An 18,500-nucleotide genomic window follows, 5' to 3' on the forward strand; every position below is an offset into this window, starting at 1 on the left:
GCTAGTAAGTTGTACCCTGCAGGCACGGTGACCAGGTGACTGGTGTACGCAGGAGCACGTGACCACTTGTTCAACCATGTTCGATTGGGAATAAGGGCCGAACGCTGCATCGCAGCCTTTTCGGACCAAAACCAGTCGACGCAGCGTCCAAAAGACTACAACATATGTGCCAATTGCGGTCATCCGTGCTTTTATAAGAACAAAATGGCGCTTTTAGTGACCTTTTGCATACAAATCCCCATCTAGTAGGGCGCAGTCACCCAGTTTCGGTGGAAGTGCGCGAGTTCGATTGGGATTCAAGTAGGAAGAGAGCGTCTCAGCTTTCTCGGACCAAGACCATTCGACTCAGCACCCCGAAGACTACAACTGGTGAAATTTTGATTTTTGCCCTAACTTCCCCTTTAAAATAAACTTCTACAACAACTACAACAACAACAACCCCGCCCCCATACACACATTCACGTGCACAAACACACACACACACACACATGCACAAACACGTGCGCCCGCGTGCTCGTACGTACACACAAACACATCGGATTTTGGACACATTGCCATGTTCAGGCAGGATAAATCCTGTGGGCTACTGGAAAGCTGGCCACAATGGGAAACAATGTGGAAGGAGCTGCGGTCTGTGCTTGCTCAGGTTGAACCATGGCGAAATTTGTGATGCTTCATGCTTTGACGTGATAGCACACAGCGGCTGCAACGGGCATTTCTACATTTGTCACACGAATGCTAGCAGTGCTGCTAGATTTCAATACTGGAGTAAGATATGATGTATATCTCAAGGATAGTAGCATGAACTTGTATGTACAGGGTATGGCTGACACTGCTATGGCAATATACATTGCAGTATAAACATTTGTAGAGTAGAGTTTTGCAGGTTTAACTGACATAGCGGTAACTATTCTGTACAGTGACTAGTGTAAAAACAGTAGGTGAGAGTAGACATGAACACATTCAGTAAAACTGATACCACAGTAGACTGGACTAGACAGTACATGTAGTTCAGTTGATCATTATATCTACATAGTAACACAACACTGTGTGTGTCATAGACAATCTGTATACATCATGTCTATACAAGTGATGTCACAGTGTTGTGATCAATGACAGGTAGTGTGCTGTTGGAGTATCTCTTACTGCAGTAGCTGCTGGAAATGATCCCTGTCCAGTGCTGGTCAAGTTCACCAATCTCAACTGCTAAACACTATCCAGTAGAGATCCTCAGAAGCTCAGCTAGCCCTGTAGAATGTACAACGGCGAGAGTGCACATACACGCACACACACACACACACACGCGCCCAAACACACACCACCACACCCGCACACATACCAAACAACACACACAGGCAGAATCAACCATTTACTTGAAGCCCTGGACATAGAATGCGTCTTATGGATTGCATGCTTTGGTGATATAATTAAGAATGAAGTCATTGTTATAATAATCATGACTCATAATGACATCATGACTGGAATCTACAGGCAGTGTTTGCACACAATCTAAATAACCGATCAAGCTGTAAAAGAGGTGACAGTATAACAGGATACGTTGCACACATACTATAGAAGCGACATTCCCTGACACATTCTGCCATTTGTTTTCCCCATGTACACCCCCCCCCCCCACATACCCACCCCTTGTCCATTCACACATGCACGCACACACACACACACTCCGGGTCGCTAATCCTCGTATACACAATCATGCAGTTCATGTGTTTTTCATTGAGCGAGACGAAGACGAGAAGAGGCATGAGTAATTGTGATGGGATAAGTGACTTTGCCTTTAGAATCGACTCTGGCAATTTCGACATTTTTATTGGAACTGGTCTGTTTCACTAGTCACAGGTTGACACGGTGCAAGACCAATTTGAGTGGCAGCAGGGTATGGTGAGTGAATACGACCAGCTCACAAACTGGCCAGAGAGATAGGCAGTGAGGTGAGCAAGTGTGCATTCGCTCGACAAAAAGATGTTTGCCAACATAAGTGCCCATACATTCAGCCACACACACACACACACACACACACACACACACACACACACACACACACACACACACGCACGGGTGCACGTGCTCTCAAACACATACACATTGTGAAAGACTCCCGCCTGTTCTATAAACCCATCGCTACAATGTCACATTGGCCCTAGAATGGGTCATACAGAGGGACAGTAGAAATATACCGTGTGGGATCCTACAGAAAATCAAAGGTCTTGTGCGAGTACCCCTCCCCCCTCCCCTCCCCCTCCCTCTACTGTTGATCCTGCCATGGACTCATCGGTAGTCCACTCGTATTACTGAATCACTACCATACAAGTACAAGTAAAGCCCCCCCCCCCTCCCACACACATCCACACACACACACACACACACACACATACACACACACACACACATACACATACACATACACACACGCACACACACACACACGTATACAAACACACAAACGCACACACATCCACACATACACTCACAAACAAACACACGCACACACAGTCTTCGGTCTGTCTCACTGAGCCGATGTTACCGTGTAATACGAATGGGCAATACATAGAGGTAGTGCGAAAATATGGCGTGATGATATTACGGATGATGAAAAGTTTGCTTCACATACCTCCTCTCCAACTCCCCCCCACCCATACACACATCAGCACGCCCCCCCCCCCCCCCCCCCCACCCCACCCCCACACACACACACATACCCGCACCCCCCCTCCCCCCTCCCTGCTGGTCCTGCGATGGACTCTCGGTAGTTCACTCGTAATACTGATGAACTACCAGACAAGTACAGACACCATGCACATACACACACATACCTGACCTTTGACCTTTGACGCCCATCGCCGGAGGCGATGATAGCAATGCTACGGCAGATGCCATAGCAACTTGTGCTGGGATTGCACTATTCAACAGCTTGCAAGGCTGAAGAATTGACCGTCACTATTCAGCCTGGTCTACACCATACAGCTATTTGAAGTGACTTTTTCTGGCCAGTGAACCCCTATTTTTGGTCTTTTCATTTTTTTCCCGCACACACATCACACCACATACTCCGGCATGCACTGGCTGTTGGTAACCACCCAGGAGAATGAAAGAAAAGTCAGGAAGAGTCTTAGAAAGAGAAGAAAGACGTGTGTGACCATAATCGTCGGGAATCGAACCCGAAACCTATCGATTGGAAATCGCTGCACATACCACTGCACCATACGGGACACACACATACACACCCATACACTCAACACACACACACACACACACACACACACACACACACACACACACATAAACACACATACTTAATAAAACTCTGTCTTATTGAGCCAATATTACAGTGTAGCACAAGATCAAGAATGGTAAATACAAAGAGGGCAATTCGAAAATACAGCGTGATGATGTTACGGATGATCAAAAGTTTGGTTTCCACACCTCCCCTCCAACTCCCCCCCCCCCCAACCCACCCACAAACACACATCAGCACCCCCCCCCCCCACACACACACAGACATACCTGCACCCCCCCCCCCCCACACACACAGACATGCCCGCACCCCCCCCCCCCCCCACACACACACCTCTACCCCCCCCCCCCACCACCACCACACACCTGTTTAAAGCGGGGAGGTAAAGAAAAGCTGAAAAAGCGCTTCGCGAGCATGAATTTCAGTGCTTGCACAGTACAGCGCCTAGCGAGGGGCTATCACCAGCAAATCGCTGACGAAGAAACTGCAGCTCATGTCGATATCTCCAGTAAGTGAGACCAATCCGGCAGACACACTTTGAAGCTCACAGAGCACAGGGCAAAGGAGCTAATCAAAGAAAACACCAAGTCCTGAGAGAAACACTCGTGCAAAGGACTTTCAGGAAACTAGCCGAAAAGCCTGGTGCACCCCGTTGAAGGTGCAGTACGCATAGGTGCTACATCCAGCGGAAGCTATCACTGCGCTGCATGTAGATCTACAAGCACCAGCGGCTCGCGTGGGTACGGGTGCCGATCAGCAAGTACGACAAGCGCAAGAGGCGATTTGAAAAAAGGACACTGATTATGGCGTTGCCTTTTTTGTCTCAAACAAAGACGCATTATTGCGACGAACGGGGATAACACTTACAGTCAACATGCGGGCAGTCTAACTCAGCTTCTGATGGGCAAGGTGACAGGCACGCACTGCCTTTGAGCGTAATTCTAGACGAGGAGAAGTTGAACAAGCTATGAAACGACCTGTGCAGCAGCTGTCCGGATCGTACGTTTTGAGCTCTTCCTCCAGCGACGATAGTGGCGAGGAGGATGTGTAACTTGCTTGAATTTTCCACTGAGTTGCTTACTGACATGTAAATAATCATGTATATAGTGCTTCGTGATCGTGGCTTGCTTCAAATATTCGTATTTCTTTCCTGAGACAAGTGTGAAGATAAGCGCCAATTTTAACTGGGCGGGCCAAGTACTTTCTTTTTCATCACATACTATTATATAGATTACTGAAAGCATTGAGCATATTCTTTTAACATCCTTTTTTCTAAAAGAAGTCAGGCAACCCCCAACCAAATTTGTCAATTGCTTGTGTGTGTGTGTGTGTGTGTGTGTGTGTGTGTGTGTGTGTGTGTGTTCATGGGAGTGTTGGCAATTATGTTTGAGAAAGAGAGAGAGAGAGAGAGAGACAGAGAGACAGAGACAGAGAGACAGAGAGACAGAGAGACAGAGAGAGACAGAGAGACAGAGGGAGAGAGAGAGACAGAGAGACAGAGAGAGACAGAGAGACAGAGGGAGAGAGAGAGACAGAGAGAGACAGAGAGACAGAGGGAGAGAGAGAGACAGGGAGAGAGAAACAGAGGGAGAGAGAGACAGAGAGAGAGACGGAGACAGAGAAAGAGAGAGAGAGAGAGAGAGAGAGAGAGAGAGAGAGAGAGAGAGAGAGAGAGAGAGAGAGAGAGAGAGAGAGGGAGAGAGAGAGGGAGAGAGAGAGAGAGGGACAGAGAGTTAGAAAGAGGGAGACAGAGACAGAGACAAACACAGAGAGATAAAGAGACAGAGACAGAGACTGTCACGTGGAACATACCATTTATTGAACATTGCCAAAATCAAAGACCTAGTACAAGTACCACACTGTAAGTCCACTCCTGTCACAGACACAGCAGTGGTTCTGTTGTACTGTTAAATTACTGACATACGAGTACAGCACACAGCAGTGGTTCTGTTGTACTGTTAAATTACTGACATACGAGTACAGCACACAGCAGTGGTTCTGTTGTACTGTTAAATTACTGACATACGAGTACAGCACACAGCGGTGGTTCTGTTGTACTGTTAAATTACTGACATACGAGTACAGCACACAGCGGTGGTTCTGTTGTACTGGTAAATTACTGACATACGAGTACAGCACACAGCGGTGGTTCTGTTGTACTGGTAAATTACTGACATACGAGTACAGCACACAGCAGTGGTTCTGTTGTACTGGTAAATTACTGACATACGAGTACAGCACACAGCAGTGGTTCTGTTGTACTGGTAAATTACTGACATACGAGTACAGCACACAGCAGTGGTTCTGTTGTACAGTTAAATTACTGACATACGAGTACAGCACACAGCGGTGGTTCTGTTGTACTGTTAAATTACTGACATACGAGTACAGCACACAGCGGTGGTTCTGTTGTACTGGTAAATTCCTGACATACGAGTACAGCACACAGCGGTGGTTCTGTTGTACTGTTAAATTACTGACATACGAGTACAGCACACAGCGGTGGTTCTGTTGTACTGGTAAATTCCTGACATACGAGTACAGCACACAGCGGTGGTTCTGTTGTACTGGTAAATTACTGGCATACGAGTACAGCACACAGCAGTGGTTCTGTTGTACTGTTAAATTACTGACATACGAGTACAGCACAATGCAGTGCACACGTGCACACACTCTTGTATGATGCCATCACTCTAACTTACTGCAGTATGCGATGTCTGAGTGCTGCCAGCATAGCACAGTGTTGGTTGTGTTCACGTAGGTGTTCATCGGTTTGACGATGTTTGCCACACAGGTAAGCCATGCCACAACGAGGACATGCTTTGTTGTTGTCCAGGTCATAGCAGACAAAACATGCTGCTACACGTGGACACCATTCCAGTAGTGCAATGTGGTGATCAATGCTCACTAGGCCTCTCTTGGATTGACGATGCAGGGCAGCAATGAGAGAGTAGTATAGTAGAGTATCGTTTCCAGCTTGTGGTGAGTACACAATTCCAGACACTGAGAGACCAGTTGCACAATTTCTTGGCAGGTAAGCACTGAGATCATTAACCAATGACTTCAACGCTGGGAAGAGTTTGGACATTTCTGCAAGTGCAAAGATCGTATTCTAGAGCAAAGCACACAACAAAGAAAAGTGTAGAAAAGAAAGTAACTGAAGCCAGTACACTCGAAACAGAGAACATCATGCACAATAATAACAAATCAGACTGATATAGCGGAAAGCTACACATTCCATTTCACTAGTTGACAATGTTCAAAATTATCACATTCCCCTCTGTGTTCTTCAAGAAATCTACCTTAGAGAGACAGACACTATACAGTAGATCATATACTGAGTACACTGGTTTGCAATACAATGTTCCATTCAGAGTGGAGTGTGGATGAAAAACAGTTATGGTAACCTGAATTGTGAACACTGCACTACCAGCTTACCTCAATCCTGAGCAGTGTTCTAGCTGTCTGTATACAAGACTGCATCACTTCCACATCAGGTACCTTGTTCTGGCTACAGTTGTTAATCAGTGCTGTTGTGTGATCTGCTGGATTTGAACCATTACACCATCTCCTGACATAGTCCATCACAATGTTGTAGGGATGCCGTGCTGGTAGAGTGAGACCCAATGGAGTTGTGTGTGCCCTTCCATTAACTACCAAGGATATGTACAGGTTGTTGTACACATCACCCAAGTACATGTGCAGTAGTGTGGTTACTGTGTCATTATCCATGGAGTGCAGGTACCGTTGTAAATGAAAAGCAGACACAGTGGTATTGTCGTCATGGCTATTGACCGTGCGTCTGATAGCAGTTGGTACATGTTTCCTCTTGCACAGTGGTATACCCAGTGTTGTAAGCAATGATGGTGAAATAATCCACTCACTGCTACAGGAACCTGACATGACCTTGCCCAGGATCACATCAGTGCCTTGTTGCAGAACGTTGTACATTGAAGCACATGAAGGAACAGCACCATCCTGTGATAGGAAGTGTGATGAAATCACTCTCTCAGCAAGGTCTTCTACCACCTGTACATTGGGCATATCCTGGTTTAGCAGATTTGAACAATACAGTTGAATGAGTTTCAGGGCACATTCAGTGACACCTGTTGCAAGACCAATTCCCAGTGTTGTTGTAAGACGCTGGTCCACCACCTGCAGACGGGATAGTGTTTCCTGGCTCAGTTCAACCTGTCCTTCTCTGCAGTCGATGTCCAGAGACATGGATACCCTGCATGACTCCAGAGAAAGTTGAAACAAAGGTAGCTGCAGCTGTGACTCCACTCCAGTCGGTTCTTGTTCAGATTTCTCCAGGAGCATTTGGGTTCTGGAATCCAAACTCTCAAAAGTGACATCAGAATCTGCAATGCTTGGACGGAGAATATAACGCAGGACCGAGTTGCAAATGCTGTCAGCTTGTACAGATAGCGGTGCTTTGTCCAATCTTCGAATCCTGTCCCCAAACTCTCCAGCAAATACTGATCTCCCAAACAAGGCCAATAGGATACCCGACCACTTTGTTAATCCAGAGAAAGGAAGCAAGTCATCACCAGACAAAACATCAACAACAGACAACGCCATCTTAATATTCACTTTTTCCTGAAGCAATTGGGAACTCCAATACACTGCTTTGTCTGCACCACAACCTCTACAGTCATCAGCTTCCTTCACAAAACCAAGGAAATGCTTGCACATTCGACGTTGGTACACACGTCGCTTGTCTTCAGGGCATTGGTAACGACCAAACTCGGCGATGAATGGTTGAAGTGAGTAGCGGTCCAGATACGGATTGTAATCCAGGAAACAAATCTTGATCAGAGGATCAAAACGTACAAGATGAACCACATTGGCCTTAGTGTCAGCTAATCCCACCATCACACAAGCACAATCAGATGAGAATGAGGCACGCAGTTGAGCTAGAGAATGGAATGATTCCTTGTTATCCTGTTGTAATGTGTTGTAAGCTAATGCCAACAGCTTCAGGATTCGATGATTCGGTTTCAGACCATCGTCGTTGAACACATCTAGACCAAGTTCCTGAAATAGCGATAACAACATGGTTGGAGTAAACCGACCACCTTGTAGAAGACCAGCTGTAATGCGTACAGCAAGTGGAACATATCCACAATGATCCACTAATCTCTGTGCATCTTCAAAGCTCACACTACCTTCAAAACATAGACCATGGAGAAGACCAACAGCACAAACCTTTGTCAGACCATCAAGACGGTGTTGTTGTAGTTTAAACTGGGCAGCGTGTAGGTCAAAGTAAACACGACTTGTCAGCAGAACATGGGCGTTGTGTTGTAGTCGAAGTAGTCGTTTGATGACATCTTGTAGTTGGAAATCTTTATCCGCATTGGCCTGGATAGCATCCTCGGCATTATCCAGAATAACTACCATGTGGTGTTTGCCACCATCATCATCCATAGCATCAGTTGATTTTGTTGTCTTGCCAGTAATTTCAGATGAAGCCGGGTTTGTTTCGAGTCGGTTTTGAATCATTGCCTGGACAGCGTCAACACCAGCTACACCGCGTAAGTCAAAGAACTCCACACGACAACCAGCATTGCGACATACATGTCCAACAGCAATGGCTACGGACGTCTTACCAAAACCAGCTGGTGCCACAAGACTCTGCACACGTGTAGACGATGACTTGGACTTTGTTGTGAGAATGTTGTGACTGATCTCTGTTACAATGTCATCCCTGCCAGTGAAGTGTTCGTCCTGGTCTGGTAGAGATGACTGGCTTGAAGTTCCTGATCTAGCTGAATCCTGTGTTGTAGTCAATGTTGTACCCGTTCTAGTTACATTGGCTGTTGTTCCAGCTGATGTTGGTTGTTTGAAGATTGGCTCACATCTGTTGGAGGTCCGTTGCTGGTCTGCCTCACCATCCCCCACTGTGTGCTGCAATGGCTGTGTTTCCTGTTTGCCAACTGTTGCCATGGTGATAGGTAGCAAGATAACAGAAAGCAAGAGTAAAAACCTATTGTAAGTTTTGAAAATCTTTCAAAGGGGATGTATGGCCTACTTTCTCCGTTAATCCGTTAAGCAAAACTTCAATGCAGTTTTATAGACCTGTCAAAACCATCTGGCAGAGCAATGGATGTCATCTCGGCAACCATATCTCAGTGGGGGGGGGTCACCGATATGTTTGTCTAATGCCCATAGAAAGACCCTGATAAGAACAATAAAACGCAATGAAGAAGTTTTGCTTAACGGAGAAAGTCGAATCAAAATTTCACAGTACTGGACCTACTGGTGGTCTTCTGTGTACTGATTCGAATGGTGTTGGTCCGAGGAAGCTGAGCTACTGTCGTTGGCCTATGTTCCCAGTCGAACTCATGCACTGGAAGCTGAGCTACTGCCGTTGGCCTATGTTCCCAGTCGAACTCATGCACTGGAAGCTGAGCCACTGCCGTTGGCCTATGTTCCCAGTCGAACTCATGCACTTTCAACTTTTTGGATGAGTTCACCCCACTACTAGTACAGTTGCGCTCGGTGAAATCCGACACAAAGTGAATATTTTGGCGCCACTGGATGAGTTGCTTTGACTGACAGCCCAACGTCTGAAGGTAAATTCCTCTGAAAGAAACATACATCCGTTATGGTGAAGGAGAGTCGATCGTAGAGCATAAACAATTGGCAATGACAAATGGAAAAATTTTCATTCAAAAACGCCCCGATTTCAGCTACAAGTATTACAAACAAGAATCCCGGGCTTATTTCCTACTAGTGGTTGTACTAGAACTCTGCAATTAGTAACAAAGTCATGTGATAGCGGGTTTTCCAAAGTGGTGTGTTGATGACTATCGTGGCCTGGCAAGGTCTTTTGGAGGTCATAGAATGATGGCTGGTAGCCTCGAGCTCAGTTTTTCCAGGGAAATGTTCAAATTTATGACTGCCGACAAAGTACTGTATGGCACGACATTTTCGGACAAAGCCAAATTTCGACCTTTTTTCGTACGGATTTTATTTTCGTACTGTCGTGCATTCTAAATGCAGTGCTGCCAAATAATTTTCGCCTAAAATCGGACAACCTTCACCACCAAGGCTGGCCACATGGTGCGAATTTTTCTCCTGGCAATTTTTTACAGAGAATTCAAAATATCGCCTAAAACACCATGAAAATTTCTCTTCGTTGCCATGGTAACCCCATAGTTGCCAAGAATTTTGTAATGATGAGTGTGGTCGCACACTGACTCTGCACAGACTGTCAGTGTACATGCCATCCAGCCTGATCCAGGCATGTTACTTTGCACTTCCACAGCCAAGCACTAGCCTTTTTAGAACAAAATTAATGTACAGTGTTTTGTGCCTTCAGTTGCGCTGAAAAGTGAAAGTACAGGACTTCTGCATAGGAAAGTAATGTCCGAAAAATCGGACGGTTTGGCAGCACTGTAAATGCACGCGTGTGTTTGCATGCGGTGCGCATGTAAAGTGTACATATGTACATAACTTTACAGGTACAAATTTTAGTACGGAATTAATTTTAGTACAAAAGAGGCCGTGTCCGAAATCGTACGAAAATAAATTCTGTCCGAAAATTTCATCCTATACAGTACCTTGCAATCTTCGCTCTCCAACAACTACTGTGCTAAGTCTGAGTTGAGGATTTCGTCTGGAAAATGGTTTTCTCTGGAATGCTGCACTATATCTGCGGCAGAGCAATGAGAAAAACTGACTCCGACAAAAGCAATGTTTGCGATTTCGAAGTAATAGAAGTTTGGAAAATGAAAGTCTGAGCAGTCACAGAAAGCAATTCAAGTATGGAAGGGGACGGTGTGGTTTCCGTCCAGCACTGCACTATTTGGTGCATACATGCGCGTGCGAACTGAAGTGCTTAATTGCATGAAGTGCATGACAATACAGGGTGTGCACATGCATGCCGTGTGCATGCATGTGCTGCACGGCATGCATGCCGGGTTTGCCTGCTTGCACAACTCACATGCTTTCACCGTCACAGCTTCTACAGTGTGCGCTCGATTCACTTGATTTTTACGTCCACCACCGGGAAATTGCTGTGAGCTGGCTTCTGTGATAATGTTCCTTCTACTGCGATAAAGTGCGAAGCTAAATGTTCTAGAATCCTCTTCTTTTAGACTAATTCGAGGCTGCTGAACACGAAAATTGGGTGTACCTGCCAGGGCCGTGTTTGCCTCTGGTCGAGATCAGTACTTCTCTATGCCTCTGTGCAAAGCGCAGCTCCACCTTTTTTGTTCAGGCATGGCATGTGTGGCATCAATGGAAAGGCAATGACCACAGCTACCTAAAACAGCATCGACAAGGGAGTACTGGCCACGGGATAAGATAGAAGCGGGGTCAAAGTCAGGCCAAAGAGATCTCACGCGGGGCCCAATTTACGGATTGTACAACTACAAACTTTTCAAAATTTCAATCGATCGGGACTCAGTCATTCCTGGGTTATTTCCAAAAACTAACATATGTACGTCGAAGAGAAAGCTCTCAGCTGTCCATTACACACCACCAAATTTGAACACATTGCAGTAAACGTATAGCAACAACATACCTGTGTGGGACAAAATGGAGAGCATTTCCTTGCTCTTGTCCGCATAACCAAGTTCCTCAATGACAACACAGAGATCACGATAAGTCTTTAGGCCACCAGCTCTGAGCAACTGGATGAGCGCCTCATTATGATCAGATAGTCTATCCCGGGACTGAATTCTCTTTAGTCTCTCTATTGATGCGCTGTCAGTTATGAGATATTTCTTGATCACCATCTGTCGCAGTCGATCTGGGTCAACTTTGTTCAACCATGGTTGAATGTCACACACAAACCTTGTCAGGTCAAACGGATTGTCTGTTGTGAAAGCAGCAAAATACAGAAGGCACAGATGACACATGAACACACAACTACACACAACTACATGTCAAGAAACAAATAAAAATGGAATTGCACAACACCGATAATACATGGAAAGGAATTTGAGTGGACACACCCATTCCCATAGCGCTGCACATCCGAACAAGTTCCGTTATTTTACAACGTTTCGGCACTTGGCCATCGTCAGGTGATAAGAACAATGGACACACACACACATACACACACACACACACATACACACACACACACATACACACACACTCACGCACTCACGTGCGCACGCACACACACACACATGCACACACACAAACACACACACACACACACACACACATTCCCAGAACCGCACATCGGAGCGCTTCAGCGATTGTTTCAATGGACAGCTGGGAGTTTTCTCTTCGACCTACATATCTTAGTTTTTGAAAATAAAAAAAGAAATGACTGAGTTACGATAGATTAAAATCTTGAAAAGTTTCGGTCTTTGTGGTCCACTTTCACGACAATAACACACACAGAAGTCTCTGCTGTGAGCACGGTGGCTCGGCAATGGCTTTATTTATTGATATTACATCCTCTTCCTGATTTTTTTTTTTTTTTTAAATAATTGGATGCATAGAGATAAGAAAATTAAGCACAAGATACTGTTGCTAGTCGCACAGCAAAGCACACAGAAACGACAAGATGTTACAATGAATGTAACAACACCCGTCCAAGCTAAAGGACCTACATCCCTGCCCCAGGACGGTATCTTGAAAAAAAACCCACACACTCACCACACGGTCATCATCCAGCTTCAGTTCAATCACAATACAGTAGTATTCTTCCCATGCAGATTCAATTGAACTCCCCTGGCACTAGCTATACAATCTGAAGCTGTACGTAACCATACAAAGGCCCGCGACGCACACACAAACCCTACGTTTTTTAAACTAAAAAAGAAATGCAGTCGTAACTGCCACAGCCACATGGCCAATAAGAAAGCCGATAAGATTATATCGATAAACACACACCCAGAAGTCAGGGGTGGGAGGGTGGGATACAAACTGCACCAACGAAAAGCCACTGCGAAGTGACAGGAATGCGGTCAAGCACAACATTTTTGCTGACGCAAAAAGTTACAGGGAAATCCCAAAATCAGTGCGATTTTACATGAGCCCCAAGTGTTCAAGTTACCCACAAAGACACAAGCTTTCCAACTCGCTTTGGCCGTTGGAAAGCGTACCATCCCAGGGGATCGAAAGTTGTACAGTCCGTACACAAAGGGTTAAAATGTACACGCGAGTTGTGACTGCAGTTTTCACCTGACCCAGGCTGGAACTGAACTCCCTAGCAATAATCTAGTGACCCATGACAGTGCTTCACGCCGGTGGCACCTGCATTTCTTGTAGATCTACAGATTCGTCATGTAGATCTGGTTATAACCTCAGGGCCATGTCCATCTAACTGAACCCACTGCATTCCCAGGGTCAGCTCTCAATACGATTGATGTGAATGCATAAACTAATTGAATTCTGTAAGCAGTTCTCACTGCTAAAAAGTAAGTACTGGCAGTGCTGCTCAATGAAATCCAGTCGCGTCACTCAAGTTTGTGCCTTGCACCATTTTGCAGCCCATTGTTTGCAGGTCTAGGGCTGCGCAACGCCCAGCGCGTACTTCAGTGATGCTGTGACTGGATTTCATTGAGCAGAACTGTACATGCAAATGTACTGTCGTGGACATGGAAATCCGGTCGATTGACCGGGGCCGGCGCCCTCAGCGCGTACAGAACGCTGCGTGCAGGGCACATGATTCTTGATCCTTTACGACTAGCGCGCTGCAGCGCATAAAATGCATGTGTGTACCGCTTATCCACGGCTGCATGGCCAGCACCCTGGGGCCGCTAGACGTGCGACTGGATTTCCATGTCCACAACAGTAGTTACATGCATGTTCAACGAGTTCCCCCCCCCCTTCCACACACACACACACACACACACACACCTTCCTACGCCACCGTAGTCAATGTGAACACTTACCGGAGGACGGGTCACGTGTTGACTCACGATCTGCCGACATTGGCTTCGTTGGACGGTCAGTTTTCCCACCGGCAGTTGCTTTGCGTCGGTTCGCCATGGTACTGGCAATATGCTCCGCTACATGAGGCTGGCTGTGTTGAATCAAATTCAGGAATCTATCCACCTGTTCGTCCGTTTTCGTTAGCATCAGCCTCACTACATACTTTGAAAGATCCCACTTCTCGTTTTCCTTTCCAGAGGCAGTAACGTATTCCTCTTCACTGAGGACATCATTCTCCAGCAGGTCCTCCAAGATCAGTGACACATCTAGATTGGATACCAAGTACTTGATGTTGTACCGCACACTGTCCGGCATTGCGCCGTCAGCAAAACCGTCACAACCAACCACTCCGCCACGGCCTCACTCTGTCCACGCCGGCTGGCATGAATCGTTCTGTCCACAGTGAACAATGGAGAACACCGCACACAACTACACGACCCCCACAAATCACCAGCACTGCAACAACCGTCCGACAGAGAAAATGCGCCAAGAAAAAATGATGATGATCGGGTACCGAGAACCGGTAGATGTATTGTAGAGTCTACATAGCGGGGAGTGGTGAAAACCAGGACCCCCTGGTATAACCATGTCATGATCTGATGATAACCGATAACTCAACCCTTTCAAGACTCGGAGTCGTTGCTACTACTACTAGTACTGGTATGACTGAGTCTGTACATGTCTGTACTGTATCAGTGTCACGCGGGCATGCGCTTCGTCCCTTGGACAGAGTAGATCTACGTCATGGAAGACGAGACATTTACAAATGATTTTTAAAAATCATTAATTTGGTGGAGGGTCGGCATGGCAATGGTACTTGGCACAAGTACGTGCACTAGTTGTCAGGGAGTCGTCAATTACTTATTTGACGACTCCCTGGTAGATCTACTGGTAGTTGTGATCGCTTTTCTCGCTTTTGCTTCAGTGTCGCCCATTTTCACCGAGCAACCGGTGAAGGAGGCTGTTGCGGTCGTTGGTGGTGGCGAGTTTCGGATGATCGTGGATGCAAGTACAGGTCATGACCCGACGAAGTCCGAAGTACATTGGCTGGCTGGGGGTGAGCCAAACCAAGCACCGATTGGCAACTTGGAAAACCCATTCAAACGAATCCAGACGTGTGTGGATGTTCAACATCCACTCCGAGGCTTTCTGCTATGGCCGCCTTGGTCAACTGGAGGTAGGTTTGCAATTGGCTGACCTACCGATGATGATGGCACCGGTGATGGCGGAGATGGGTGGCAGACTGATGGCTGGCAACAAAGTCATCACATCTGTGCCGTGCGCACTGGAACATACCGGGATAGTGTGAGTGTGACTCTGTGAGTGACTGGCCAGAACAGTGTTCGTTACGAGTAGAGGCTCACAACAATGAACTGGTAACGACGGTGTTGGTGAAGGGAACGGCCGATATCTCCAACCTGGTATGCCCCCACATGAGCGCGACCCAAAACAGCGCCGTTGACTTCAGCGCCCCCCAAAAGCCCCATACCCATAACTGGACATCCCCAAACATCCTCCAACCTAACCCGGCAGCCGTACAAAGACAGCATCATCAAGGCCAGCTTGCCTGACGAGCTCATCATCGCTCCGTATCCTGAATCGTTCCAGCTATGAGTGATGATAATGATGATGGAAGCACGGACAGGTGGCCAATGCCAAGCTAGAAGACATGATTGTTGTCACCACTGAATGGCCTGGTCCAGAACAGAGAAGGGGCAGCGTGTACGGTTGATTCATGCAGTGAGTGGTGTGACTGTCTAAATAAGCACGGAACTTTTACATCTACACATCTACATGTAGTTGAGTCAGGTTATCTTCACAAACACGGAAGGAGAATGTGGGAAAGGGTTAAATTTCCGGAGAAAGTTTGGAGGGTGGCCGTGGAATGTGATTGATGCAGTGATGGTGATTGTGGACTACAAAATGGCCTGTGTTGGTTGCAAAATCCGTTTCGTGCCTAACAGTCCACGCATAATGTCCGCTACATTGTGAGAAGAATGCTATCCCTGCAAGAATTTGGTGGGGGTTGCATTTCACATTCGAATTTTTCAGTATTTCAGGGTTGCCGCTCACGGAAATAAAATCTGAAGTAGGAAAGCCGCTCTCTCTCTCTCTCTCTCTCTCTCTCTCTCTCTCACACACACACACACACACATTCTCACCCTCTCTCCCTCTATCTCTCTCTCTCTCTCTCTCTCTCTCTCCCTTTTTGCTTTGCGTTTGTCTAGGGCACTTCACATTCCCTTGTGGTATAAACACAACCACAAGTTTCACCATGAGTGGACCGCGCCGATCAGCATCTCTAGTCTGTACTGTCACCCGGTCGAGCATTTCCTCTCCAACATATTGCCGGTATTGGCTGGTCCCGTCCTGCTCGGCTCTCACTGTATGCTGCTGCTCTTGTGGGCCTGCATCTCGCTGGCCTCCGACCGTGTCCGTCGAACACTGCGGCTTCCACCTGCCGTTCATGCCGCCCAACGAGTACGACGACTACCATCATGCAAAGTTAGTAGTGTAGTGTGTGCATTCTGCATTGATTGGTAGCTGTACTAATACCTTGCACATACATGGGAGGCGGTGAACGCAAAAATCTGACTTGAGCTGTACTGTGCATGGGCAGCATGCACTGCCACTGCTACCAGTAGCTGTACTGTGCATGGGTAGCATGCACTGCCACTGCTACCGGTAGCTGTACTGTGCATGGGCAGCATACACTGCCACTGCTACCAGTAGCTGTACTGTGCATGGGTAGCATGCACTGCCACTGCTACCGGTAGCTGTACTGTGCATGGGTAGCATGCACTGCCACTGCTACCGGTAGCTGTACTGTGCATGGACAGCATGCACTGCCACTGCTACCAGTAGCTGTACTGTGCATGGGTAGCATGCACTGCCACTGCTACCAGTAGCTGTACTGTGCATGGGTAGCATACACTGCCACTGCCACCGGTAGCTGTACTGTGCATGGATAGCATGCACTGCCACTGCTACCAGTAGCTGTACTGTGCATGGACAGCATGCACTGCCACTGCTACTGGTAGCTGTACTGTGCATGGGCAGCATGCACTGCCACTGCTACCAGTAGCTGTACTGTGCATGGGTAGCATGCACTGCCACTGCTATCAGTAGCTGTACTGTGCATGGGCAGCATGCACTGCCACTGCTACCAGTAGCTGTACTGTGCATGGGCAGCGTGCACTGTCACTGCTACCAGTAGCTGTACTGTGCATGGGTAGCATGCACTGCCACTGCTACCAGTAGCTGTACTGTGCATGGGTAGCATGCACTGCCACTGCTACCAGTAGCTGTACTGTGCATGGGTAGCATGCACTGCCACTGCTACCAGTAGCTGTACTGTGCCAGGCCTGCTGGTCGAGGATTCGATAGTTTTAGGGAGCGTTCGAATTGTCTCCATCAACTGTTCGAACAAATTTTTAAAAGAGATTAGTTGAGTGTCCCATTACGGCATTAGAACGGTTTCTATCATTTTAGAGTTTTTCAGTGGAATGGTCATGGCGATGATGACATCCGATCAGATCGACCATCTCCACGTCCTACGTGACGTAGCTATTCCAAACTCTTCGGAACCAATCCACCTCTCCCATCGGATGAGGTTGTGGAGTTTCGATGAGCTTGGTTTTCTGAAGAGGCCAAGAAGGCCACCTCTTCAGAAAAACGAAACTCCTCGAAAAGTCCAAGAGTGACAATTCGAACGCGCCCTTAATGCTCCGTTCGCCTCTGTTGTGTGTGTGTGACTGATTGTACATGTACATGATTGTATGTCCCACCCACTCCGACATTTCCCTTGGAGTTAGTTAGTTGTGGAGCTGAAAGGCCATCATTGGTCTCTTGCACAACTTTGACGGCTTGCAGGTTTCGTTCGGGGACAGCGTTGAGCCGATGAGGTTACAACCATGAAAGCAATCATTCTAAAAGCCTGAGGCTGAGGCCTGAGGGGCCGAGGATGAACAACAATTTAAAAAAAGTCCTTCTTTCGGTATGGAGTCGGTCCGATGTCTACTCTAGACTCTCGTACACTCGAAAATCTCATTTCCGCTCAGCAGGTGTGCACGTGTGTGAACGGACAGGCCGACACGTAGATCTACGTCCGGCATAGTCGGCGACGCGACGTGCTGACAAACTAAAAAAACTCCTTTCCTCTGTTGCAATGCATCGTCGACGGTCTGACAGAAATTCACGATCGGACTGGCTGCAAAGTAGCACACTCGAAGTAGAAACAGCGGCTGGGTTTTTAGGCAGCGAGACCGCTTTGGAGCGTCGAGATTTTGATTGCTGTCTCTGTGGTACATGGTTGGCTTTCCGCAATCATTGGGCTTTGGCC

The 18,500-nt window shown here is 47.1% G+C and overlaps 1 protein-coding gene across 1 annotated transcript; it reads right to left on the bottom strand.

Annotated features, from left to right (window-relative positions):
* Positions 1-560: 560 nt before the first annotated feature.
* On the bottom strand, positions 561-14,673 carry LOC135813355 (uncharacterized). Its single transcript, XM_065326458.1, has 5 exons — positions 14,119-14,673; positions 11,787-12,080; positions 6,692-9,192; positions 5,956-6,365; positions 561-1,248 (listed from the first exon to the last, which is right to left on the bottom strand). Exons 1-5 carry the CDS (start codon positions 14,471-14,473, stop codon positions 1,239-1,241), a joined length of 3,570 nt encoding a protein of 1,189 aa, XP_065182530.1. The 5' UTR covers positions 14,474-14,673; the 3' UTR covers positions 561-1,238.
* Positions 14,674-18,500: the final 3,827 nt, after the last annotated feature.

The sequence above is a fragment of the Sycon ciliatum genome, chromosome 1 (genome assembly GCF_964019385.1).
Source record: "Sycon ciliatum chromosome 1, ocSycCili1.1, whole genome shotgun sequence".
NCBI lineage: Eukaryota > Metazoa > Porifera > Calcarea > Leucosolenida > Sycettidae > Sycon > Sycon ciliatum.

Coding starts and splice junctions, on each gene's coding strand:
- LOC135813355 (XM_065326458.1), bottom strand. CDS start 14,473: ATGCCGGACAGTGTGCGGTACAACATCAAGTACTTGGTATCCAATCTA. Junction 12,081..14,118: donor AACACGTGACCCGTCCTCCG/GTAAGTGTTCAC, acceptor CTTTCACAACAG/ACAATCCGTTTGACCTGACA. Junction 9,193..11,786: donor CTCCATTTTGTCCCACACAG/GTATGTTGTTGC, acceptor CCATGGCAACAG/TTGGCAAACAGGAAACACAG.